The following is a 27,203-nucleotide window of genomic DNA, read 5'->3' as shown; positions in this document are numbered from 1 at the left end:
TAATAGAAGTAACATAGCAAAACCATGTGTACAGTAACAAGAAAATCGCAAAAAAAATTAAACTTTAAATTACTAAAGCACATCTTTATTTTGCAATTAAACAATTAAGATCCACAAGTAAGCTATATATGTATTTTCAAGTCTGTACCTAGACAACTATTTGTCAAATGAAATTAAATATATCCACAAAATATGCATAACGGCATTTTTTTACATAATAAAATGAATTTTTACTTAAGACTAAAACAAGACTTGTTAAATGTTAATTACCATATTTATCTTGGGAACTGCTGGTTTTCGGTAGAAGTTAGTGTATCATTTTAATGGCAAGAAATTTCATTTTATCAAAATGAGGACAAATACATAAGGCCCTTTAAAGCATACAGTAGCTGCAGTGACAAAAGCTGAATTTATTTTCACATTGTCCAGTGTTGACCAATTTCAAGTTTCCATCATTTTCAATCAACCACCCTGGCTGTTCAGCCAAGATGTTGCGTTTAGTTGTGTTGTTTTTTTTCTTTTTTTCTTTTTATCCCCCTCATGTGCTTTTAAATAAATTTATAGGCAAAAGTCTACTTATGGGAAGAACCTTCCCATCCCCCCAACATTAATAAAGATACACAAGAGTTAGTCTAAACAACAAAAGAGCAATTCAACTCTGAGATGATTTACTTCACACTTGCAGTCCATCATTCAGCAGTATGAAACCGAGATGAAATCTGACAACTGAAAGCCACAGCTGGAAATGCAAATTAACTACCAGAAGTAACTAGCAAAAAATATTGCCACCATCTGATTGTTAATAATGATCTAAATAATATTCTTCCCTTTGTATTTACACATAGTATAGCACCTGTTACAGAAAAAAACCCAAACCTTACACAAACAGCCCTGCCAAATTGACTGGTTAAAATGGGATCACTGGTAAATGAACCAAACCGAATGGAAAACAAATCTGGATACAGTGGATAAAATAAACCCCTTGTTTTCCTACCTTAATTTTCCTATAAGATTATTATGAGTTGTTACTGTGGTGTCCCAATGTACTGAGATAATTGCACTGGATTGTTTATAGTCTAGTCTTTGTGGATATATTCTAGTTAAACAAAACAACAGCTTAATGTAAACTGTTTAACTCTTTCACTCATGTTTTAGGCCCCTGGCCTAGGAGTAAAAGGGTGACGTCGTCTTTAAACTTTGTTGTGCATTATCTTTAGTTATCAAAATTCAAATAAGTTAAGTAAAAAAAAAATACTGATTTCCAAGTAACGATCTAATGTTAAAAATAATGCTTAGCAGAAACATTTACAGTAAACATAGCTAATTTGCAGCTAGCTGAGAGAGATCACAGAGATAAATTTACAAGTACCCTGTAGTTTCTATTTGCACCTTTTTTTTCCAAATGCAAGCTTTATATTCTTTTTAAGACAGGAAAATTGAGATGATAGAATTATTTATATCTTATTAATATCTATTTTCTGAAAGTCCCTCAGAAACACATGAATAATAAACCAGAAATGGTTGGAACAATAGAAAGCATTCGTACCAGGGTGTAATCCAAATCATCTCTGTACAGAAACACATTAAGCGTCTCTCTCCAAACCCAATTTATTTTGTCCAATAGTTCAGTCAGTAGTAAGCATGAGATAAAGTGCTACTATTCAAACATCAAAACACTTAGAAAAAAAATTACCCTTTAAAATGTGTAAGCTTGCTAAATACAAAATAACACAACCAACAAACTGTCAGCCAGTCCGCGAAACCATTCTAGAAGATTAGAATGATAGATCTTTTAGTGGCAATTTTTTTTTTTAAATGAGGCTACTAGCTCAAAGAAATCAAAAAGTCCAATTTTTTTTGATTGAAAATTTCAGCATTTTTTAGAAAAAGTGATTTATTGCAATTTTTACCATTGAGCTCTCAATGAGCAAAACACGCCAAAGCCAACAGCCAGAGCTTACAGCTTATGCACCAGTTAAAAACTTGTAGCTGGAAAAGCCCTATGAACTGAAAAGATGCACACTTGTGGTAGCAGCCAGCACAGAGGTAAAATCCAGTGATAACAAACTGGCCTCCTTTGCAGACTGCTAAACAAAACGAAAAAAAAAAAAAACAAAACAAAAACCAAACGAGAACAGTTTCAATTGATAACTGCAGTGGGATAACAGAGACTGGACAGAACAGTTATACTGAAACAAACCGACCATTTTCCCCTTGTAACAGCTTCCCAATCACCACTAATTATAATCCCTGCAATTTCATCATGCAAGATCCACGTCTAATCAATGAATATGTTTTTATCAGATTTTGATACTGCATCCTAGCACTAAAAGTAGCAATGAAAAAGAGCTTTTCCAGTCTCAAGACGAAAGGCGGGTACTTAAATTAGCAAATACACCCAGCCAACTGGGGACCTGAGATGTGAGCTACAAAAAGACTACAAGTGACATTAGAGGGCACCATTCCTGTACTTTGCGGAAGTCCAAATATGCAAAATTTTAATTTGGACTGTGACCCAATCCCTCCCTTCATCTTCAGGGCTGAGGGTCTTGAAGATTGCCTGCATAGTGGCTCTACAGTCAAAACAGCATACATACAACCTGCTTTTGCTTGGAAATTGGTGGATCTGTAGAGTTTTTCTCATTTGCTCATGCTAATTCCCCGAGCCATCAAACATCGCCCACACACCTGCACAAGCATAAAAATATCACATAATTCAGGTCCACAGCACACCTGGAGCTCCAGCATCTCTATGCCAGACCTTCCCTACTTCCCGTCTCCCTGGGCAGTGCAACTGCAGCACATCTGCTGCATTTTGGCCCTTCCACGGGTACCACACAGCTTTTTGGAAAGTCTCCACGGAAAGTTGTCGGCTACACGGGTTCCATAACAAACTTCTCATGTTCCTTAATCTCCCAACTGCTTTCTCACCCTTTCTCTAATAGATGGTGTGCCAGACTGTAATCAGATATTCTAGAAGAAGTGTTATTGCTTTATCTATATGGGACATAAGCTTTCAAGATTTAACAGAGAAATGTGGAAGAAACGTCAGCTAGCATTAAATGTAGTGAGAAAAAAAAAATCAGGCTTTCTCTTTTTCATAACTGGGAGAGGATATATAAAAATAAAACACATAAAAGCACTATTTTACTGCTTAAGACTTGCAAGTTATTTAAAATACCAAATGCTGCCAAATTCAGGATAAATGAATTCTTCAGCTCTTCGTTATCTGGTATATCTAAAGCAGTACTTCTCAAAGTGGATTGGCTGACAACCTGTAGGTGGCTTATTAAACAATACCTGCATCTTATTTCATATTTAGCAAAAATAAAAAATGCCCCCAAAACACTCAAAGCCCCCGCTAGAGCCCCATGTCCTTCTACTAAAAAACCCCTTCAAATCCACTTTAAACCAGAGGTGGTAGTGGTAGTTTTCAATCCGAAGCTAAATGGAAAACAAAAGTCTTAACATAGTACATTGGCACAAAATTGTCATAATATTGCTCTTATTTACAATGAAAATAACTTTTTTTTTTTTTAAAAACTGGATTTGTATCATGGAAGTGTTACAAACATACTCTTTCCCACACCCACCCAACATTTTTCCTAATCAAATTGTATGAAAATACTTATTCATAAAATCCAACAGTCATAACACCAATCACGTATAGGTCTATAGGTCATTATGTCCGAAAGATACATTCATGTTTCGTACAGCATGAAACATACAAAAACTTCTTTAAAAAACTCTTAAGGATGATACAGATCTTCATAACCCAAAGTAAAATATTTAGCAGTTTTGCTTTTTTTTGGCCATAGAAAAGTATTTTAAAGGCCATTTATACCACAACAGGTAGAAACATTTGAATGAATGATTTATGATGCAGAAAGGCTTCAGTGCTGTTCCCTTTCCCAATCTGTTTTTGGTTACCACTATCCTGGCTTTGGAGAAGCCAAAAAGCCACTGAATTGCTGATGACCAATTATCTAAGAATAGTTACTTTGTTCCAATTTTTTTCCCAATGCAACTAGTTAATACACTACTAATCAGCTTAAGCCAGTGCAGAGGAAGATTTTGAAGAGACCTGTTATTCTTGCCTGTGTTTGTAATCAAAACAGTAATGACAGCCGACCAATAAATATCCCACACTGAATTGTGGTATAAATGGGTATTGAACTCAAACTGCTTTGGCAACTTGACATAGGAATATTTAAATATGTGACATACCAACACTATATTATGTTGCTATAAACGCCATTTCTGATTTCCCTCAGAAAAAAAAGGGCAAATGCTACTTTCATTTACAGCTTGACTATGAAAAAAATTTATTTCAATATAATGGATGAATTATTTTAATTTTTACACATTAAGTGCTGAGTTTAAAATAACCTTCCAACTAGCCAGCATCTCAGCTAATAATCTTGTCACATGGGAGTTAAAGCTTATACTTTCCTAAAGAAGAACTCTCTTTTGTTGCAAATGGCTTAAAATAAAACTGAAATTAAAGCTACCTTATTACTCTCTTTCAGTTTATCAGATCCAGAGATTCTTGTAAGATCCATTTTTCACTGAGGGATAATATTGATTTAAGCATCAAATCTAGAAATATAAGTAACAGGGCCACAGGCCACCTAATATTATTTTGTTTTCTAAAAATATTTAAAACTCTATCTTCCATTTGGCATTGTGGTTCATGTTTATTACTAAGTCATAAGCCAGGATTTCACTTTGCCTGAATCCCTTTTCACTTAATAGTTCATAGCTGATCTCTTTCAAATGTCCATAGAACACAGTATATTATATAATATAATTCTTCAATAGTTAAAAATTATTTAGTGTAGAACTTTCCATTTTAATTCTATGCTCTATATAGCTTACAACAAAATTTACTGGATATACATTTTCAGGAAACCAATACAATAAATTAAAATTTTTAAATAGAGGGCACAATGTTATGTTGTCACAGGGCAGTCAAAGAAGTGACTGATTTTTTTTCTGACAGTACATTACACTGGATACCTTGCTTCTGACTTGGTTTCTCCTATACTGGAAAAATATTAAAAAACTGGGAGGTTTATGTATCTTTAGAATGAGCTCAGATACTGTATCAGACAGACATTTCTTACAAATCTTCTACCTACTTAAATAAGAAGCAACCCATACCAACTGGAACAATTTTGCACAAGCATAACAGAAGGTGACTGGGGTTATTATTGAATTAAAATAAAGTTCTGGGACAACTTCATAGTGTTCTCCTCCCTTCCCCCCGACCCAAACAATTAAAAAGAAATAAAAGGCAGACCTGTACGAACACGGCTTGAAATCAACTATGAGGACTTAAAAAGTAATTGGTTAGCTAATGGAATTAAATCACATCTGATTATAAGTTCAACGTAATTATCAGTGCTATTAGAGAGTTACGTTCTAATCGAGTAAGACAGCTAGTCTCAATAAAAGGATAAAACAAAGTATCAGCTTCTAATGACCTACCAGCATTTCATGGTAAGCTGCTAGTAAGTTACTAGTTGGAAGGAATGAAGGAATGTGTCAGATTTTTCACATAATTACAACACAGCAGCATACAATGCTCATTCATGAAGTTGGCAGAGGTGCTTTTGCTACCGAGAGCAGCACGCAGGTACTTGTGTAAGGAAAGAGGGAATGGTATTTCCATGACCCCTTGCGGTAACACATTCCAAGCACCAAGGGCCGTTTTTAAAATCTGAACCCATTAAGATAAATATGACAGGACAATACCACCCCCACAGAATCATGAGTGCCTTTCACTGGATGTACACTGTAAGTCTCAAGGCACTTAAGGGGTTAAGACATAATGCATGCACTAGTTCCCATCACGTAATCTTAAGTCACACGAATCAGAATACACCAGTGTATGACACACAAGCTGTGTCAAAGAAATGCTGTTGGGTTTTTTTTTGTAGGTTTTTTTTTTTTTTTTAATTTTTATTATTATTTTGTACAAGATGCTGGTAAGTGGGCATTATGCAGCTACTGCTGGGTTAACACAGATGCCAGCTTTCCTCTAACAACCAGCTGGTCTCTAGTAAGGGTGTAGGACAAAGTGTGCTGCATCAGTAGCCAGTGTGTATCTATCTAGTATCAGCAATATTGCTAATGTTGTAAAAAACAAAACAGTGAGAGTCTGTACATAGTAAATAAATCTAGCACTGGAAAAAGACCATGGCTTAGTGTATTTTTTTTCATTTTAAGAGACATGGGTGTAAAACAAAGTGAAATAATTCCAAGCCTTGTTTGTAGCAATTCAACCAGAAGCGCAGTATATGGCACTACAATGAGATATCGTAGATTACCCTGAACACAATTAGTTCTTTCAGTTTATGGTTTGTTCGGAGCAAAGCACGAAAATAAAGTCTTCAAACAGATGAAGGTTAGAAGAGTTTCAGAGACTGATTTTGTTTCAACGTAAAGTGCAACAGTGCTGAAGTTTTCAAAGTCCTTTGTCAATTCTTTGCTGTACTTCACTATCATTTCCTGCAAGCAGTAATATGGCACAACAAATGCTGCCAGTTCGTTATAGAGAACATTTGATATCCTAGGTTTTTTGCTCTTTACTTATGCAGTGATGGTTGTAAAGGTTTAATAAATCCTTCTTCATACACCTTCAAAATAGCTTCACATACAAATCTGTATTGACTCTGAAAAGGAAAGCAGATTCAGTAAAGTGAAAAGAAACGTAACTGAACCATGTCATTTGGAAGCAGAAAAGGCCTCTAAGATTTCCCCATCCCATTCTCTTGACAGCCCAAGAACTGTGCTTCAGAGTTAGCTTAGGAAACACAAAACAACAGGAACTTTATGTTAGAACATCTTGTTTCTCAACAGAAGGAGGAGATGAACGGCACTTTGAAATATATACCAAAAGTCACAGCCACAAAACCAGTACTCTTATTACAGCATCACCTATTTAGTAATTTTCTGCTCTTCACTTCGTTGCTGAAGTTCCACTGACCTGAGGTTTCCATGCACTTGGATTTAGAAGCTATAGTTTCAAAGCACTTTTTCATACTTACATTAATTCTGGCATGTTACCGGCACCTCCCTCTCAGACTTTGATAAAAAAGAAAATTGTTTCACGTTTTAAAAAGCCAGAACTCCAGTTTCTTAACATTATATAATGTCTAACTCTGCAATGTATTCAAGTCTAGCATCTGGATACATAGAGGCCATTAATATTTTGTTTTAAACAAATAGTAGTTAAAAAACCAACAGTAATCAAATTAGAATATAATGAAAATAAAATGAAGCAAAAGGACTGTTTTGTAAAGCACCACAACTAACACTAAATACTGCATAATGGTGTGTACGCTGGTCAGAACGCCAGCATGCCTGCCTTTTCAATGTCGTGAAATATCCCTCTCTACGCAGTTATTAGTGATGTCAGATCTTAAATGGGCACAGTAACAGGTTTAGCAACAGAATCATTATTTACTGGATTGTTGCATGTATATTAAAATAGTTAAATTTATGCATATTTGTGTAAAATACTTATTTGGCCTCCAGTGCCCTCTGAAGGAGACTCTGAACTCTCTTCATATAATAGTACACCCAGCAGCCACCCATGCATAGAGCCATCTTGTGGACACTTGAGTGAATCTTTCAGGATATACAAAATAGGAACAGTGTGTCAAAGGAGAAATTATAATAGCTAAAGTTCATGAAATCTTAAAAAACCCCAAAACACTTCAAATCTTTTATTATCCCTTCTCCCTCCGATGCAGTAAACACCTGCATTTCACTGAAGCTTGAAAATTCTGGTTTCTCTAAGAAAAATGAGAAGACCAGAAGATATTTAGCACGTCGTGAAAAAATATAGTTAAAACCCTTACCACTGCACCTCCTACCTCTACTAATAAAACTCTCTTCCTCTCTATGTATGCTAGAGAGATATGCAATTCATGTTGTATAGTCATTACAAACAGCAAGAGCCATCCTTTATTATTTTTCATGTATCATCATCTTTTTCATCCTTCCTGTGCTAGCTGAATAATACCACCTTTTTTTAGTGGAACAGGAATACTGGAGAGCAGCACTGAATGACAGATGACCTAGAAATGGAGGCCCATATATACTTTCTGTCAGTCTGAATACTCTCTGAAGAGCACAAAAGGCTTATTCAAATTTGATTAGAGGAACAGCAGCAGGGACATTAAAATTACTACAATGAGTAACTACCTTCAAGTAATTGCGGGAGAGATTTGATACTGGATCTAGTGCCTTTTCTCCTTCAAAATACTTTCTCTTTAAACACTGTGTACTACGAGTAAAACTATACAACTGATTACTGATTCAAAAAAAAAAAAAAAAAAAACCCAACCTGGAACTCGTCAAAGCTTGGAACAACCAAGAGTCCAAGCCTTTTTTTTTTCTTTGAAAGACAACACAACTCAATCTTTTGACCCTTTGGTAGACATTTTCTAAAAATGTAAACACAAACTGCTCTCAGAGATACACAACACCTGACCAATACAAATACAAAGTTTCTAAATATGTTCTGAAACTTTTACAGTTCTGAAATATAATATATTAAAGCAACATCACTATTATCTCAAAAAAACCCAAACATTACAGATCCAGGAAAAATTCCAGCATCTTAAGATACATCAAATGTGAAGAGAGCACCAAAAGAATCCTGGTAGCAAGTTACTTTTTTTAGACTAAATACACTTAAAATTACTTTGATATATCTCGCATCAGATTTAATTACACTGATTTTTAAAAATATTATTTCTCTGATTATTTCCATTTAATTGAGTCACTACAGGGCAAAGTTAAGGCTTGTTTTTGTTATAACTGAGGCAACTTAGTTATCACTGAATTGTGTCACTGAAGGTTCCTTCATGTCTTGGATCTTTCTGTGTTTAGGTTTTATAGTACTCCCATTCTTAACACCTGCAATTAGGCTCCTGCTTTCTCCACTGAGTAATTTTTACACTACTGAAAATTGGCTCTTTTTGGCATTAATTGCCACATATCCCTGAAACAGCTGCTGTTTTTTTCAAATTTTCCTTGACGAAATTTAAAGAATTGCTCCTTTCCAATAGTCTTAGCAATTTATTCCTGCCTGGAGCCAAGGCTACAGCTGCACTCGGTAAAGGTGACCTCTTTGCAATATGATCAACAGCAAGTATATTAAAAATCCGTCTAGTGATATGACCAGATAATAGGAAATTATTCTTCTGCAACATACAACAGCAAGTGTGATACTCACAGGTGTTTGGATCATCATGGCTCTTTGATCTCTCATGGTTCTTACAATATCTAATGGATAAACAGGCTGATTGCACTCAATGAGACACATAGCTGTCTCCATAGTGATAAGAACTCCCGTCCGTCCAATCCCAGCACTGAAAAAAACATCAAAAAAAACCAAATGGAAAATGAAACAATGTGTCTGGAATAAAGTTCATACTTAAAAGACCTTCCTTCTCAAGGATTCTCACAATTCATTGTTATGATTCCCATACTATTAGGGCAGGAGTTAGACAGATTGTGTCTGTGTCACTGGAAGCCTCCATCCTGCCTGAACAGAGCAAAAAACAATCAGGGCAGAATTGTCAGTCCTTTGAAGAGGGACTATTTTAACCCAGCCATTCACTTGAGCAGAATTTACAAACAGATATGTATTCAGATCGTATTATAAACCGTGCTAATATCTAGATGGTAACAAAACACAGAGATACGTGGCATACAATGTGCACTTTGTGCCAATTTGACTGTTACTGGAATGACTGTTACTGGAATGTTGGGCTATATGTAATAACGATCCCTTTCAAGACAAGGAAGAACCATAACATATACATCATGGAATGGCAAAATTGTTAGAAGAGTTTACATGAATCATCTTTACCTTAAAAATAAAATGAATCTGAAGATTTATCTGCATTGTTTTACGTATACAAATTTTTCATATTCAAGAAAATTGTTACACTTTTGAAATAGAAAACCAATGTTTCTCCATATTTGAATACAGGACCAAATCCATATTTTCAAATACCAGCATTATCTCAACTCATACAACTAGTCTTTCAGTCAATAAATGAAAGTGTTTGCTTCTAAATTAGTCAATATAAACATTCCAAACTCTGAAACTTAATTGTTCTGATTTTGAAGCATAACTTCAAATTAAGTCTGGCCAAGCTACTACTTTAAATCTTTGCCCAGAAGGTGGCATTAAAGCTACTATAAATTTCAGTGATGTCATAAGAATTTTATGACAAGATGTGAATGTGCTGGTTATATAAAATCATTCAATAGCATTTCATATTTCTAGAATTTACATGTATGGAATTTATATGCAGAATGCTTTATCAAATCCAAACAGGAACAGTATGTCAAAGAACCTAATGACAACTTCAAAAGATTCGGAGAAGGGCAATAACAATGATGGAAAGTGTGATAGTGTCCATATGATAAATATCAGGTACGCTAGGACTCTTCAGCTTGAAAAAAGAAATCATTGACTGATGGAGGGGAACACTGAGACAGGACATGAAAATCCTGAAGATTTTGGCACAGACAGGATGGATGGCTCACAATCTCATCTAGAACAAGAATTAGAAACTGTTCAACTAAACTAGTAGGAGTCTTGTAAAAATAGAAACAAACACATGAACACAAGCTTGGAAACTAGTGTTTTAAGTAGTTCAATGTAACAAAAACCCTTCCCATTTCTTAAGGTTTGTGTTGCTTTACAATCTCTCTCTTTTTTTGGTTTTGTTTTTAAACTACTATTGTACAAAAGAAAAGCCTGCTCTACCAGCTACTTGGATTCCCCACACTAAAGCTGGTGGGTTATAGTTCTGAAAACAAGTTTCACCATTTTGTTGCACCAGTGCCTTGTCCTATTATACTGAACAGATATTAAAAATAGCGTGCATGCATCATATGGAGGAACCCCTGGGCTCCTTCAGCTTGACTCACTAGTGGAATTTGGTTATACTTCCCAACAGCCACCAAGTTAGGCCAATTAAGTAAATCATGTTGAACTGTGATATTCCCTCTCTTTTCTTCTGTGAAACATAAAACTGTTGTAAATGTTGGTATTGAGATTATCAGTGTGGAGCTGAATTGATGCCTCATTGAGATGAATGAAACTCTTCATACTCTCCACAGTTGTTCCAGTGCCTCTGCAGGCTTGCACACTTTATATTGTAAAAGTTGTATTTGGCTGACATTTTCACTATTTGTTCACAACCATATCAACCAAAAGTGTATCAACAATGGAAGCTGAGGAACAATATCATTTAAGACAGTGGCATCCTGGTACTGGTTTCCCTAGTTAATAAGATTCACCCTGACCAGCATAAACCAGAAGAGAGAGCAAAACCAATTAAATACAATTTCTGATATACGAGGTGTTAAAAAGAAAAAACATTTTTCTTTCATCATCTTCAATAAATGTCTGGTTTACTTGTTGATTAGATAGTCTTTAAATTGATTTTCTCTCTTAAACCTCTCAGCTTCTCTCTGAAACAGGAATGATGCACACCTGACTTAGGAACACTGACTGTCTGGGGAGTATTTGGGAATTTGGAGGTCAAATTTTATTCACAGAACTGCTCACCAAGAATTGGTATAGCACGTGTTCATGTGAAGACATTTGGCGTTATGCATTATTACAGTTTACTAATAAGGTATTTTAAAGGGTTAAGATTTTGAAATTTACTATAGGAATAGAGAATGCTATTAAGAACTATTGCACAAGAAAAAACAAAAAACCACATTTCATGTCTACATAAAAATCTGAGTAACAGTTATTTTAATTAATGACAAAAGTAAATTGTTGAGAAAAACGTGTCATCTTAATGTATGTATCAAAATATTGTGTAGCCTAAGACTGCAGACTTGAGAGAAAGTCTCTTTTATTTGATCATTGCATATACCACCCACGTTTTCTGCTATGGATTATTTATACAGTTATTCTGGAGTTTTGTAGAACAGTCACCATGAAGAAAAGGTTCCTAAGTATCTTTTGCCATTTCCCTGAACTATTATATAGACTGTTCGCACAGGCATTTAAACTGTAAACAAAACAAAAAACCCCAATACAACAAAACCCCTGCACCGATCAACGCATGTAGATACTCACAATTTTGCTTATTGAAATGTGGTTACTATTTTAAGTAATGGTTTAATTTAAATGGTGAGTTCTGTCATGCCCAAAGCAGATGCAATTAAATGTTTATGTCAACAACAAAGCACAGAAAAGCTATTTGATGATAAATAAGTTTAGTTCAGTGATTTAATAAAGTTGGAAAAAAACAGGTACCTGCAATGAACAACAACAGGTTCTTCTCTGCCAGCCCTCTTCTTCCGCACAAGACACACAAAATCTAGGAAATCGCTGGAATCGTCAGGAACCCCATGATCAGGCCATGCTATATACTGGATTTGGGTTAGTTGGCGGCTTTCCTCTTTCTAATCAGAAACATGAAGTTTATTCAAGGGTAATTCAGGTCCCATTAAAAAAAAAAAACAAGCCAAAAATAATAATTTAAAAAAAAAAAAAAATCAGTTACAGCAACTTGTACCCGTAATAAAATTGGCTTCAGGCAACTAGCAGCAATTTATTAGTGTTAATTATTCCTCATCCTAGATTTTATAATTACATTTTTTTTCTTAGAAACCAAAAAGGCAATCCACAAATGTTTACATCTTCAAAAGGTTAAAAAAATTACACGCCATGTAACGGCAAAGCAGTTCAAAGATACCAATGACCTATTTGAACACTAGATGTAGAAGGTGGTGGTCAAATTTTCAGCAAAACAAGTTTGACAGAAAGGGGTACTATCTTACTAGATCAAATGACAGAACTGAGGTAGGGAGGGGAGAGGCAGGACTTCCAGACATAAAAGCTATCCTTCAGACCCCATCTGAACAGCAACATTGCTTTGGCTTTATCTGCACTTTTTAATTTTATCCAGCCTACTATACATAAGATGCAGAATGACTTCGTTTTCCACTCCCTCTTGCCCCTTGCTCTAATACCACAAACATAATCTGCCTCTGGCTAGTGGAGGGGACAGGCCGTATGATCAGAGTAAAAGCAGCATTTCAAAGAACAGGAGTTACTGCACTTCACTTTAGGCACGGAATCGTTTACAGATGTTGCACTGCTGGTAACAAACGAGTAGTTGTCTCAACAGGACACAGGGAAGAAATTTTACCTGCAAACTGACTAAGAGGCAGCTTTGTAACTCATCTGGTAACCCATGCAGTGAGAAATGAGTACATGAACTAAATTCTAGATATTCATTTCCAAACATTTTTGAGATTGAAATGCTAGCTGGGGAGGCTCTGAAAACTACACGTGCCCTGAAAATCATGCAATGCATGTTCAAGAAGGTCCTTGTTTACATGTAGTCACCAATACTAATTCACCTTTCTCTCAGCAGGATTTATCTTCCATATACTTGCACATATTCTCCAAGATCGAATTATTAAGAAAAGTTTGCCTCTATAAAGACAGATTTTCAGTTGCAATAATGAAATACCTCTAGTGTCTCATGTTTTGAAAACATCAAGGGAATAACAAGTTTCTCAACTTCTTTAGCTGCTCTTTTTCTTTGGCCAGGGCATGAAAGACACCAGTAAACACTTTTAAGACAAATAATACATCTTTTATGTGATTTAAAACCAATTAATATGATTATGGAAACTGAATCTTTGTGATATTTTGCTAGTGAAAGGTTTGTTATCATTCTAAGAGCAGAACTTATACTAGGCAAGTACATGGCAATATGAGTAGTTTTCTAAAGGTTTCTAGAAATAAACAGTTCTATTTATGTGGATATGCCACCAAGTTGAAAAGAAAGTCTGATTAAGTAAGTTTTAGCTAGCCTGTGAGGATTCCACAGATTAATACTTAAAAATATATGTTATGATTTTACCTCCAGATTAGTCAATGTCATTTCTCGAAAGACATAAGCAGGATTTCCTTCTTCTGAATGGCAGGTAATCTGGAAATTCCCATATGATGAGCTTCCTGAAGGCTCTGGCCAGTACTGATGGCATTTAACCTACGGTCAACACATTTTTAAAGATGCCCGTGTTTAAATTCACAGAGTATTATTTTCATTCTCTCTAGTTTCTTATACCTTTGTTCATTGAAGACTATTTTGTTCATTTTGTAATCACTATTATTTTACTTACCAAATAGGCTGTGTTACCTAATAACTGTTTATAAAATAAGGTATCGCAGAGATTTCCTGGTTCTGTTTTCAGGAGGACACATGCACCAGCTCTTGAGGTTAGTTTAACTGAAGATGGATGCCTTTAACTTTCAGTACAATTTAAAAAAAAGTATATCTATAAATACTCCATCTCTAACACTTGAGTGACAAAGATGCTGCTTTATGAACATTTCTGACCTCCAAAATCCTAATCGAATCTTCTCAAAGCATATTTATATGGGAAAAGAACAAATGAAAAAAAAATGGGAGAAGCAACAAAAAAGTTGCTAAACTAATGCAGAAATTAGGGAGATGCAGATGGTGGACTTCAAAGACTCTCGATCAAGTAATCAAATGTGAATTAAAACTTCAAACACTAAGATTTTCAGATACATTGCTTAAACGCCTAATTACAGAGGTCATTTCAGCTCAAGTGTACTTTGTTTTTCCGACCCACCTGGCGATTCTTTAAGAGCAGCCAGATTTGCAGACTTCCTGCTCCACTGAGACATCCCGGCATGCAGTGGGATAGTGATGTCAGTAGCCTCATGATCAGCTTTAGAGCAGGGAGTCTGCCTATGGGTATAAGACAGATAAGTCCTTTTATTTCATTATTAAGCAGCTCTCCAAAGAACTCCACAACTATCATTATTGAAGGGATGGGGGAACCTCAGAGAACTGCTATTGCAAGTCTGTTCTTAGCAGATCTGCAAAGAAAACTCAAATTAAAAGGGCACTTGTACTGAAATTCCCTCTAATCATGTTTATTTGAGAGCAGGCAGTATCATGCTAACAATGAGTCACTGAAAAATGGTTTAAAAACGCTGCAACTCCCCTTCAGTTATTTTAATTGTATTTAGAGGCCTGAGCTCCCAGCAAATATGTGGTTATTAAAAAGTCGGAATATAGACAGCTGAATATAGTCAGAATAAAGACAGCTGAACTACAGTCTGAGTTGATCAGAACACCCACAACCTACTATAAATCCATCTTCAAAAGAAAACCTGAGTGTGGAGAAATTCCACTAAACTATTATTCCAGACTGTCATTTCTGCCCACACACTCAACCAGCCAGTGCTACTCTGAATGCTCCAGACTATAAACCCAATAATTCTGGAATTACACTGTGTGTATGACCAGATTCGATTGTTTTGCCTGTCTCCAAAGGACAAAGCTGCACAATAAACAAAGCTATTAAGGAGAAACTATAGCTAAAAAAACCCCAAACCAAACCAAAACAAAAACCCCAACAAAACAAAACAAAAAAAACCCCAAAAAACCAAACCACAAAATACACCTGAGGCCTTTTACAGCACCATATACAATTATTTTTAGCAATTTATAACCCTAATTACTTTATTACTAGTACTCAATTTTTACACATTTTTGTATGGAAATGACTTAAAGGACAATGATTCTTTCACATGATTAAACAAATGTTTATAGCTGCAGAAGAACATTTTATGAAAAATTTTAGATTTCAAGCTTATCAAGGATTCTCTTAAAGACAGCCATCCAGGCATGAGATCTTAACGCTACAAAGCTGTGTTAGGCTGCCTTAAAAAATTAATCTCTCTACATATCAAAGAACTAATCTACAAGAACTGATTAAACTTCTTGGAGTTCTTTTACTTGAAGTTTAGAGAAAAAAAAAATCCTATGAAGGTAAATTCTAGTTGCTTTTTACTTTACAATGAAGAATTAAACAAAGAAGACTAAAAATATTTTAACAAACACGTGAAGACTTTAATGTATTTCAGAACTGAACAAAGTTTAAATATTAGCAACGTTAACAATATCAGAAGGTGTAAAATGTAAGAGTCTTTATTACAACAGTACTATGAACGCACTGCCCTTATGAAAAAAAGTCATAGAACTATAGAATGCTTTGGGTTGGAAGGGACCTTTAAAGGTCGTCTAGTCCAACCCCCCTGAAACAGGCAGGGACATCTTCAACTAGATCAGGCTGCTCAGAGCCCCATCCAACCTGATCTTGAATCCCTTCCCAGGGATGCAGCATCTACCACCTCTCTGGGAAACCTGTTCCAGTGTTTCACCACTCGCATCGTAAAAAATTTCTTCCTTACACCTAGTCTAAATCTACCCTCTTTTAGTTTAAAACCATTACCCCTTGTCATATTGTATGTCATAATAGTATATTCCTCTAATCTTTTAAAGGTTAATTACCAACAGATTTTTAAGAGGTTAAGCAAGTAATATTTAAGGAAATCTTTCACTTACTCTGCCCCGTTCAACTTGAGTCGTTAACATTACAACCATAGATGAGCCTTGTTCCCAAGTCATCTGCCAAAAATCAGGACAAGTGTTCGGTAATGGACCTTGACAAGCAATGTACTGGTTTATTATTGTGGAAGAAGGGATTTCCATCTAAGAGAAGACAAAGTCATTATTTTAATTCTTACAGCAAATATAAGTCAGGCATCAGATGTTTAGTGTTTAGTAACTAATACATTAAAAAAGCATCAACTATATTAATTCTATTTATTATAAGTCAGTAAATACGGATTGGCACAGATAAAAATTCTTCAAAGTGTTTCACATGCAAAATTATTTCAAAGGCCCAAGTACACTTCACATATTAACTGACAGTTATGTAGCTGCCATAATCAAGATTAATGGTCAAAAAAAGAATGATAGACCAGTTGGAAAATAATTCAGGTGCAAACATTTCATGCTCTGTGGGTTTCTGACACTAGCTTTTAAAACATTGATCTTGGAATTTAATGTAATCTCTTGTTTTTGTTCCTGAAAGGAGAAGTAAGTAGCTGTAATTTTGTTGTTACTGACAATGTGGGGAGAAAAAAAAAAAAAAGATGTAAAAGAAAGTGCTGCTAGATTAAACTTTACTGATGTTGAACACTACTGCCACATCAGTAATCAGAAGAGAAGAGTGAATTCCTCTGGTAGAGGGCTAGCTTCTTCTAGTGTTTTTTTTTCTTGGTTTCATTTATAAAAACACCTGCCACAAAGCATTAGCAAATAAGTATCTCTACAGTAAATCTAAAATAATCTGACTACAGGTTTATCAGTCACTCTAATCTGAACTAGATTTATGAAAATGTTATTTTTTTAATGAACTTCTCCACTGAAGAACCAGCAAAACTCCTTAGTGTCAGGAGTTCTTTTGAAAAATACTACTCACATTTATATAATTTGCATTGATGTAATCTTCATTACTTTTTAAAATAACCCGTGTAGCATCATCTGCAAAAAATTTTTAGAAACATGTTACTTATTTATTAACCACAGTAAAATACTTCTAGAACACATATACAAACACACATACTTACAAGGCGAAATGTCTCTGTATCTATTTTTGGAAATGTTTTGAGGTAATCTGGCGCAGGACATTGTCATTCCAGGCTTTTTCCTATACAATTGCTAAAAGACAAAACCGATGGTCAGACCATAATAGATGCAAAAGACCCGTTAGTACATTAATTGCCTAGAGGTGCTTTTTAGAACATAAGCTACTGAGCAATGTAGCTTCAACATACATGAAAAGACTTTTCAAAAGAAAGCACTACAAATTTAGTTATGCTGTGAGATCACTGGAAATAATCAAGACGTCATCACAATTTGTTTAAAGACAAACTGAACATTACATTTCAAGCTTCCATAAGAATGCTGATCCAGAGAAAAGTCATTATTGTACACTGGTAAGGGAACTGACCGATACTGACATTCCACACAGTGATTTGGGGCAAGCAGATTGTGTTGTGTATAGGCATCTACCTACATTGCAGTTGTTTCACTTTTTTTTTTCACCCAAGATGTCCTTCCGTATTTCAGTAACTATCGAGCGAATCCTGGGCTACCTCATGCTTTTCCTGCACAAAATCTTCTTTGAGAGGTTCTTGCCCTCTCATGCCTTAGTCATGCACTGCCACAACCCTTGTGCTGCAAGCAGTATCAGTGAAATGATCCAGGTTCAATAAAAAGCAGTTTAAAAAACTTTTAAACATTGAACCTGTTTGGGAGATTGAAAATGCATGGTTAAGGAGGGATTTTAAATAACTTTGAGAAAATCTTTTCTTTCTATATACAGAAGTAAATTTACCAAAGCTCTTAAAGAATAGTATATAAATATATTTTACAAATATATGTTGTAATAGATAATGCTGGGTCTCCATTTGGTGAGGAATTCACAGAATTCACATTGTTGTGTTTTACAAATCTACTGCTTTCTGCTTTAAGTCACTTGATCTCATGTATTAAAGATGGAACATCATCAAGGCACAAGTTAGTGCTAAAGAAAGACTATAGCTATCAGCAGCTTAGGACCCCACAGAAAGTGCACTGTTCTTCTCAAATATGTCATAAAAAAATCAACTATTTATAGAAGACATTGTTACCTTAACCCTTAAAATTAGGGTTGTAACCCTTAAGATTAGGGTTGTATTTTCCATTGGTAATTTTACCTTCCCTCATTGAGATTGTCCGTAAAACGTCAACAGCTCAGCTGTCACTCAGCTTCTACAGTAACTTAGATACAGAATGAAGGTCTGAGTACAGAACACATATTTTGGTATACTTTTTTCAGTCTTCATCTCTATGAAAGTATTTTATTAACACAGGTCCCTGATAAACACAAAAAGCTGAAGTAATCAATAAAGCTATTTATAACAAACAACACTAAAAACTAGTATTAGGATTATTGTATGCCATAAGTTTGCACATATAATACAGGATTGGGGTTTTTTTTTGTTATTTTTCTTTTGAGTGTAAGACAATTGTTTTGCTAAAAGATGCTGACTCTACTGAAATTTAACTGAAATATGCTCTGCTTAAAATAATTACTATTCCAAAAGACCTGGAACTTGCACACAGCTACAGGCAACACGGTACTCACATCAAACTGAGCCAAAACAGTTCCAGTGGTAAGCCCCTCTGCTAGCTGAATCATGGATTCCCTCAGAGCATTATCATCTTGATGGACACCATCAAGTGGAGATTTCTCAGGGATGTACTGGAAGTCAGGCTCGCTCTCCAGCTTTTCTTCCACAACATCATAGACAGCTACAACAAATAAAGGTATGAACGCTCTGACTGAACATGTTGTTCGGCAAGCAAAGTTAACTCTAAGTCGTTTATTTAGAACAGCAAAAACCCCAAGTGTTTCTTCTGTAGAAAAATCCACATTTATTAACACACTGATTTTAGTCCCCATGAGCAAGGGCAAGTAGCCTGTATTGATCACTACAATCCATGACAAAACCTTTTTTTTTTTTGTTTAACAGTAATTTTAAATGAAAGCACATCACTGACTGCTAAAATTTTGAGCAAAAGTCATGTTATACCCTACCTTGTCTGATATAACTCCCTAATCTCAGATTCTCACATCATGCCTCTGAAGGCATCATAGTTGCATTTACATTTTTACTTTTAATTCACTTTGAACTGATTTTATGCTTCAGTAATTAGGGTGAGATGTGCAGACCACCTGAGCAAATGGCATTAATATCAACGCTGTATGCGTGCCCTGCCTATAAATAAAGTGAAAGATAACATGCATCTTCTACTATCCATAACAGAGACATATGCTGTTTGAAAGCCTGTTTTTAAATGATATCCCATGACCATGAAGGAGGAAACTGGCAACTCCTGACTTCTACAACTCAAATGTTTTTATCCAGAATACAAAGATAATGAACACACAAGCAGAAACTGTTTTAGTAAATTTGTAAACAAAGCTAACGATTTTATCTGAAACAGAAAGTACGCACGCAAAAGCTGCAAGAGAACTTACGCAGAGAATGAGAGCACAAGTAAGTGGGGAGCGCAAATAAGTGAATAAAGGAAAAATTGTTTACGAGGTGGCTGAGGTACTCTCCTAAAGTAATTTCAATTATTCTGATTAAACATCATTATTTTTCATTTTGCTTTTTCCACTGCAATTGTTTTATCTTTGGGATGTGCAGCAGAATTAAATCCAGTGACCATCTGCTGGCAATGCTCCAACAGTGTATTTCATGAGTATATTGCACAAGCTGTTACTTAGACTGCATTTTTAGCACTTTCTTCTATTGAGCCTCCTCAAGTAGAAATGCTACAGTCATTCTGGATTGTTTTAAAAACATATGGAAGGATTTTGCATGTATCGACCTCCAAAGTCATCCAAACACTGGGTGTTCGGTGAGGGATTTTTTATTTGTTTGTGTTTAGTTTTTATTTTCCTTAAAGGAATAACAGCAACCTCAGAAACTGCATGCAATATCCATATAGCTTTCTGGACATTTTTATCAATGAAAGTGAGAACAAAATTTAAATTAGCTCTCTGTTAGAAATATTTGATCTCTGACTTTCCTATTAATTTTCAACACTTAGTTACACACGGCTCCTCAGAGGATGGGATCTATCAAGATTTGTACAATACGTTGTGTTCTTGCAATTCCTTTTCAAGGAAGTTCGTTCTTTCTTACAAAGATGTTAAGCATTCCATCTCAGGACACAAAATAGAGGTTAGAAAAGGAAGGCAAGGTGTGGATTTTTATTTTTTTTTTTTTATTATTGTTATGTACAAATCACTCACCATTGGGTCGAACTAGGAGCACAAGTTCCCCTGAGTGTCTCTCACAGCTAGCTTTAATAAACATAACAACTTGGTCATGGGTATGTTCTGCTATATCCCTGCCGTTAATCAGTACAACCTGGTCCCCTTCATTCAAACGAGGGACACAGAGATCAGCCTGCAAGGTGAAGAAAAAAAAAAAATCTGTAAAACAAGCCATTTCCAATTTCTCACCTTAAAATAGCAACTTTAACTATACTTGGGGACTTGAATCCTAACAGCCTAGTTGCTATGGTTGCTGCACTGTATTCAAATGATAAATTTAAGTGTTACACAATACGTAAGACAGTGCCATTCACATGAACAAATCAATGTGCAGCTGGGAGGTGACCGTCATTGTAACATGTCTTCGGCAGCTGTTACTCCACTCCTCTGGTTGAAGTAGAAAGCTCCTCTGTTTAAATCACGTTTTGTATAGGCAATTAAAAAGCAGGATGTTCTTATCTTTGAAGGGAAGGGAGTAACATAGCAAAGCCTTGTCCAAATCAATTTCACAGGCTTAAATGCTTCAGGTGTGAAGTAACACAGCTGTAACGACAAGGGTAAGACAAGGACCGAAGACAATGCACAAATCCCAGTAATCCCAGAGAGAGGAATCAGGTAATACAAATCATTATTATAATTATAGTCTAACCATCATTGCAGAAAAGAAAGAGCACATGCCATCACCAAGTATCTTCTCCTTAGAGAGTGGATGTTTAAAGCATTCAGCCAAAATTATTTATGTTATTAAATATTTCAGAGGTAATAATTAACAGGTACAAGAACAATGCTCTTGGCAAACATCTTAGTAGTTTCAAATAGTCAAAAAAACCCCAAAGCTGTACTTCTTACATGTTAGCAAATAAACGGTTCACTCAACTCTAAAAGGTATAAACAGAGCTGACTCTAGTCAGCTGAATACCAGGTCAGTATTTTTGGCAATCAACTGACAAAATATTGTGCCTAGTTTGAAGACACTATTGATAGTCACTAAACACCAGTAACAACAGACAATCAGACCTGATGAATGATTCATGATGTCTGATTTTAATCTAAATCTTGGCTTTATTCAGCTACATCTGTCACTAAAATAAGAGAGATTTGCTATTTTAGTTATTTTTAACATCCTAAAAGACTCTTTCAATATGTAATTTATGTGAAATTATATGAATGCCTACATTTAAAAAAAGTAATAAAGTAAACGTATTTTTAGGATGACACAGCTCAAGACACAGTGCATACTGAACATCTGTAACTCCCTGTAATTTTCAGGAATTAAATTTTGTTTCAGTAAGGAAAAAATATTTTTGAGGATTGAAGAACTTTTAAAAATATGTTATGTAGCCCCATCAAATTCTTACTGCACATGATTTGCTTTGTTAGGATAATGGTATAGCACAAACTAATTTTCATAGGCAGACGTGAAATAGTTTACAGTTTTGAATACAGACTTTAAGATACACAGATATTGCTATCAAGTTTGGCTTTTTGATAACTTACAGGTGTTCCTGGAGCTACCCTGGACACTATTACTGGCATCTTCTGATCGTATCCACCCTTTAAAAAACAAATTAAATTAGTAATAAATCACAAATGTCAGAAAATAATCTTAATAGACATGAAGGGAATAGATGTGCTGTTACCTTTACATTGAAGCCAAACCTTCCATTTTCATCTGGTTTCATTCTGATCATAACAAGATTGTCATGGGGGACACCACCATTGGGCTAGTAAACAAAAATTATATTATATTAATAAATGTTTTGTTCATAGCTAGACTTTAAGGATATCGTATGTAATAATTTTGCAGTTTCCCCATCAAGTAATTGCTCCTGGACACTTGAGAAAACATCAAGTAATAGTGCAAATGTCTTCAGTTTTGCATAAAGGGTAAAATTATACATTTAAAAGTCTTGGACATAACTAAGTTAAAAGCTTGCTTCTGTCAAAGCAAGCTCAAAGTAAGAAACAGTATTAGAAAAGACTAATTGGCTTCAGTCTTAAGGAAAAACAGTCTACTAAATGGGAACTCCTTAAATTTGTTTTTATTAAGACCGCAGTGAAAAGCCTGCAGTAAGAATGTAATACGATGAAAAATAAGGTAATTGAAGGTATACTTTTGTTTCTATTAACAGCAATATTACAGTAGTAAGCAAGGACACGTTTGGCATCAAAATCTTGGTTCCATATCCCCTATTGCATTTCCAGTGTAGCGGAGTATGAGGTGTGACACATGCTCTGCGCTGATCAAGCTCTGACAATTTTAGCTGCTTTCTTTCTGGTTTCATTCTGATTACACCACCACTGTTAAAGGAACGACCAATAAACAGGAAAATACTAGATACTTTTTTAATCTGGAAAAATCAACTTAGTGCCATTGAAGTGGTTTTTAGTTTGTTCTCATTCAGATTTATTTCACAGACTGAACATTAGCTAGTATTTCTATAGTTTCTAATAATGCTTTGCATCATAAAGAAATTTGTTTCAAAGAAGTTTTCAATGTTACCAGTTACAGCCAGAGCATAAGACTCATATTCAGAAAGGAAGAAAACAAAAACCGTTATTAAAGCAAACATTTCTATATGTAAGAAAGTTCAAAACCTGCAGGTTCAATAGGTAAACGAAGTCTGCTCAACTTGGCTAATAAAAAGTTAACTCAATTCCAGGTGTTTTAAGCTCTTGGTTAAAACAAAACAAACCCCCCTGAACACATTCATAGTAATGAAAAGATTAAAAATTTGGGGGAGAGGAAAGTAACAGTGTAAGATACGTTTCTTAGAAGGAAGGGTGCTTAGGAAGCCCAATCGCATGCAAATCATTTTAGCCTATGTTCACTGGCACCGGAGACCAGACTCAGGTTCCTGGGCAGAATGAACAACCAAGTGCTCACCTGCAGCATTTGGCAATTTTTGTGTCATTGCATTCCCCAGACAAAAAGGGAATAATAATTTCCTGCTTTAACAGGCTATTCTGAGCAGCAGTTTATAAAGAAAAACCTGAAGAGAGCACTGGGTATCATCATTAACCTGTTTGACTGAAGGGACTCCTGGCCACACCTGTTTTCAAACACCTCTGGACATTCTCAGACTGGATACTTAGGGATTACAGATGGAGTAAAAAGTTGTCATTCCCATACCTGTCCTACTACCTTTCTAAATAGACTCTCCATATATACAACAGACGAAGGAAATTCAATAGCTAAATGAAGTAAAAATGGTGAGGGGTTTTCCTTAAGATATTTGAGATGGAGTACCAGGAGAGACTTAGTGGTGCAGGAACCTGAAGTGCATTCTGATCAGAAAAGCAACTTTGAAAAAAACCCCACACTCCAAATCCTAAATTTACAATTTCACAAAATTTCAGAGTCATGCTGTGTTCCTTCTTCTGTAATACCCAAAATAAAAAGCCATCAGCAGACCAAATTAGATCTTCAGTTACAACAGTGAACTGCCTTAAGCAAGGCTGCATAAATGTGGCCCATTCGACCACAGCAAACAATCACATTGACAATGCACACAGAAAAAGGAATCTCATTCTCATGCAGCTGTGTTGGTTTTGCAGAACTAAAAGGAGTTAAAAAAACAACTGAAAGTTGTTTTTGTCAATTTGGTAAAGATAACTGAATACAAAGCAGAAAAACTTGATGAGTAAAGTAGTGTTATCTTTCAAAACAGAACAGTACTTTAATATGACTCAGGTAAGGACTGACAGAAGACAAAGCTGTTAAAAATTGTTTCCTTATTTAATTAAAGCAAAATTTTCCACAACATTCCCAAAATGCTCATAAATTTACAAGTTTCACTTCTGGATGTTTTATTAAAACCTCAGCTATGAAATTAAATATGGGGTTTATGGGAATCTTAACTTTGTAATGAGGCCTGAGAGAACACCCTAGGCTTAGAATTCAGAATGCAAATAAAAATAAACCAAAGGCATTTCTAAAATACCAATTTTGGGAGCTGACTCATAATTTTGAATGTCTGAGGTTGGCGAAACTGTTTATACAGTATTTGCTACATCTGGATGTTAAACAGCTTTCCCATCCTGAAAAACGTTTCTTGTCCCACACCAGTATAAAACCAAGAACCATTTGAAAACTTCTGGAAGGACAAAAAAAAAAAAATCACAAAAATTGTCAGTGAGATGTCACCTCAGTCAGATAATAATCAACTGACTAGCTTACTCATCTAGGACATGCTTAAGTGTGGAAAAAGAACTCTTCCTCAGATTTTGACATTCGTTGTCACAGGTCTCTTGGTAGAGTCTCTTTCTTGGAAATTCTGATGAGAAATGCAACCACAGATTCAAGAAGCCTCTCCTGACAAAACTGCTCCAGAAGCTGGTAGGCACTTTTAGTTTCAGCTTTTTGATAAAAACTAGATTAAACACCAGTGGTAGCGTCTGTAAGGTCTTCTTTAAAATTGATGGTAAATGACTTCTCAAAGAAGGGTTAGTTAGAAATTTCTGCATGTGCTAAAAAGCTAACGTTCAAAATATTTGCATATCCATCCCAATGTCATCATTTGATGACACCTGACAAAGCACTACTCCAGCAGGTGGAAAAAATAGTGGGAGTTATACACACTGCAAAGAGGCAGTGTGTATAAGGGAAATGCTGCAGTGTAATGCACCAACACAACAACTCATTGAAACGCATTCGAACCAAACTCATGGAAAGCACGACTATCATTCCGATAAAAAGCAGAATGGTCAAACTGGATCCAAAAACTTACTGTGGATTTTTCAGGTGATGCAGGAACATCAAATGTTTCATTAATATGGTTATCCAGTTCTTGCTGTGAGTGTGAATGATGAATTTGGTTCCAACTGTTCTTTTTAAATTGTTTGGGTGGTAACGCAGGAGGCGGCCCATCTATAGGAGTCTCTTGAGATCTAAATACCAAAATAGAAGTATGAAGTGGAACAATCATGCGATATTGGCAGTTCTTTAAGGGTTCCAAATAAACTGAAAACGCTAGAAGAAACTCAAGATTTTGAGAGCTGAATATCTACATGTATTTTTAGAATCTCAAAAATGTACTGTGGTGGAATATATTGGAAGTGTATGTTTGGACATGTTACTGCTTTTTTCATGACAAGCAACTGTACACAGAACCAGTATGTTCATCTTTTACATGACTTTTTAAATGGTTTTAGCACTCTTAACCCACTTTATATTGGAATATTATAAAATTTACTGTATTTATACTCTGCACTCTTGCTAAAAAAAATTATTTCTGAAATAGATATGTCAATGTGTTTTTCTCAGTAAGAAAAATCAATTAGTTTGCATCTTCAATTAATGGCTGCAATTTAAATCTTAAAAACAGACACAAGCAGCATAATAAAATGCTCCCACACTAGTTTTTGGCTTTTGATCTAAAAACAGGAGGCGTGCAAGTTGAAGACAACTCAACTGTCCCCCTGCATTTATTTGAAAAGCCCACTGGAGATGATAGTGTTCAATTTTAATTTTTCAATTTAAAAGTATATGTAAACATTTCAAAAGAACTTTTTTCCCCCCCTCTTGAACATATTCCCCTTTGAAACATTTGTAAAAATGGCATTCACACATGCATTTTTTAGTTGAGTTATAACACCATTACTGAAGATGAAATAGCAGAAATATCTATTTTTGTTTTAGATCTGCAAGCACTCTACTGTAGACTAATAAAAATGTTCTCTGTGTTTATGTGTAACATGGATAATTTCCTTTATTAGTCCTTTTGGAATAAAAGCTTAGCTGTATGATTTGTATTAAATAAATATATGATTCATCTTTCATTATGTGGCTTTATATTTGAGAATTAAGAACAACATTTTGAGAGGCCCAAAAGGGCAGTTATAGCACACAGCTCCCATTAACTTAGCTTGAATGCCAGTTTCTAAATACCAGCAAGGATACATGCCTTCCTCCCCATGAACCACATTAAAAGGTATTAAGTAATTTAACGACTTATGACAACAGCCCACTGATACTAGTGGCAAATCAAAAAACCACCAAGAATGAAGTTACAGGTTACAGCTAAATCTAAAGAGAATGCTACCACCAAAAATGGGTGCCTCCGTTCTTTCTTTCACCCACACCCACGGCCCCTTCCCTGAAGCACTCCGGTGCTCCTCCCTTGGCTAAAGCAGCTTACCAAGCAAGAAAAAATACATTGACTTTTTGGACAAGCCTGGGTAGCTCTCTGCTGGTTCAACAAGGTGAACTGGTTCATCACAGGGTCAACCACGGTGTGGGGAGGGAAGCACACTCCCAGAAGCCAGAAATAGGTCACTGTCCCTTTGATTATCAGCAAAGCGTAGTGGTAACTCATAGCATAACATCCCTCTAAAAAGCACGGGTAACCACGTGAGTAGTCCTACTCTATTTAACTGGTCTAGCCACTGTAAACTGCTAGCAGGGTAACAGT

At 35.4% G+C, this 27,203-nt stretch overlaps 1 protein-coding gene across 2 annotated transcripts in view; it reads right to left on the bottom strand.

Annotated features, from left to right (window-relative positions):
- Nucleotides 1–63: 63 nt before the first annotated feature.
- The window catches only part of PTPN4 (protein tyrosine phosphatase non-receptor type 4), a 120,831-nt gene continuing 93,691 nt past the window's right edge, over nt 64–27,203 (bottom strand). Inside the window, exons 16-27 of one of the 2 annotated variants that reach the window (XM_087734358.1) lie at nt 25,521–25,680; nt 22,431–22,514; nt 22,288–22,344; nt 20,767–20,923; nt 19,087–19,253; nt 17,525–17,615; nt 17,377–17,438; nt 16,455–16,601; nt 13,932–14,060; nt 12,311–12,459; nt 9,251–9,386; nt 64–6,677 (exon numbers count right to left, since the gene is read on the bottom strand). In XM_087734358.1, the coding sequence (XP_087590484.1) occupies nt 6,591–6,677; nt 9,251–9,386; nt 12,311–12,459; nt 13,932–14,060; nt 16,455–16,601; nt 17,377–17,438; nt 17,525–17,615; nt 19,087–19,253; nt 20,767–20,923; nt 22,288–22,344; nt 22,431–22,514; nt 25,521–25,680 (1,426 nt within the window). In that variant the 3' untranslated portion in view covers nt 64–6,590. Of the gene's footprint in view, nt 6,678–9,250; nt 9,387–12,310; nt 12,460–13,931; nt 14,061–14,670; nt 14,790–16,454; nt 16,602–17,376; nt 17,439–17,524; nt 17,616–19,086; nt 19,254–20,766; nt 20,924–22,287; nt 22,345–22,430; nt 22,515–25,520; nt 25,681–27,203 lie in introns of those variants that run through there. The other variant, XR_015699233.1, reaches the window with a different exon arrangement.

Source organism: Nipponia nippon, unplaced genomic scaffold (assembly GCF_047370975.1).
Source record: "Nipponia nippon isolate SJK-2023a ecotype South Korea unplaced genomic scaffold, ASM4737097v1 scaffold_5, whole genome shotgun sequence".
NCBI lineage: Eukaryota > Metazoa > Chordata > Aves > Pelecaniformes > Threskiornithidae > Nipponia > Nipponia nippon.
The sequence above is the reverse complement of the archived record's forward strand: the minus strand, read 5'-3'. Positions and strand labels throughout refer to the sequence as shown.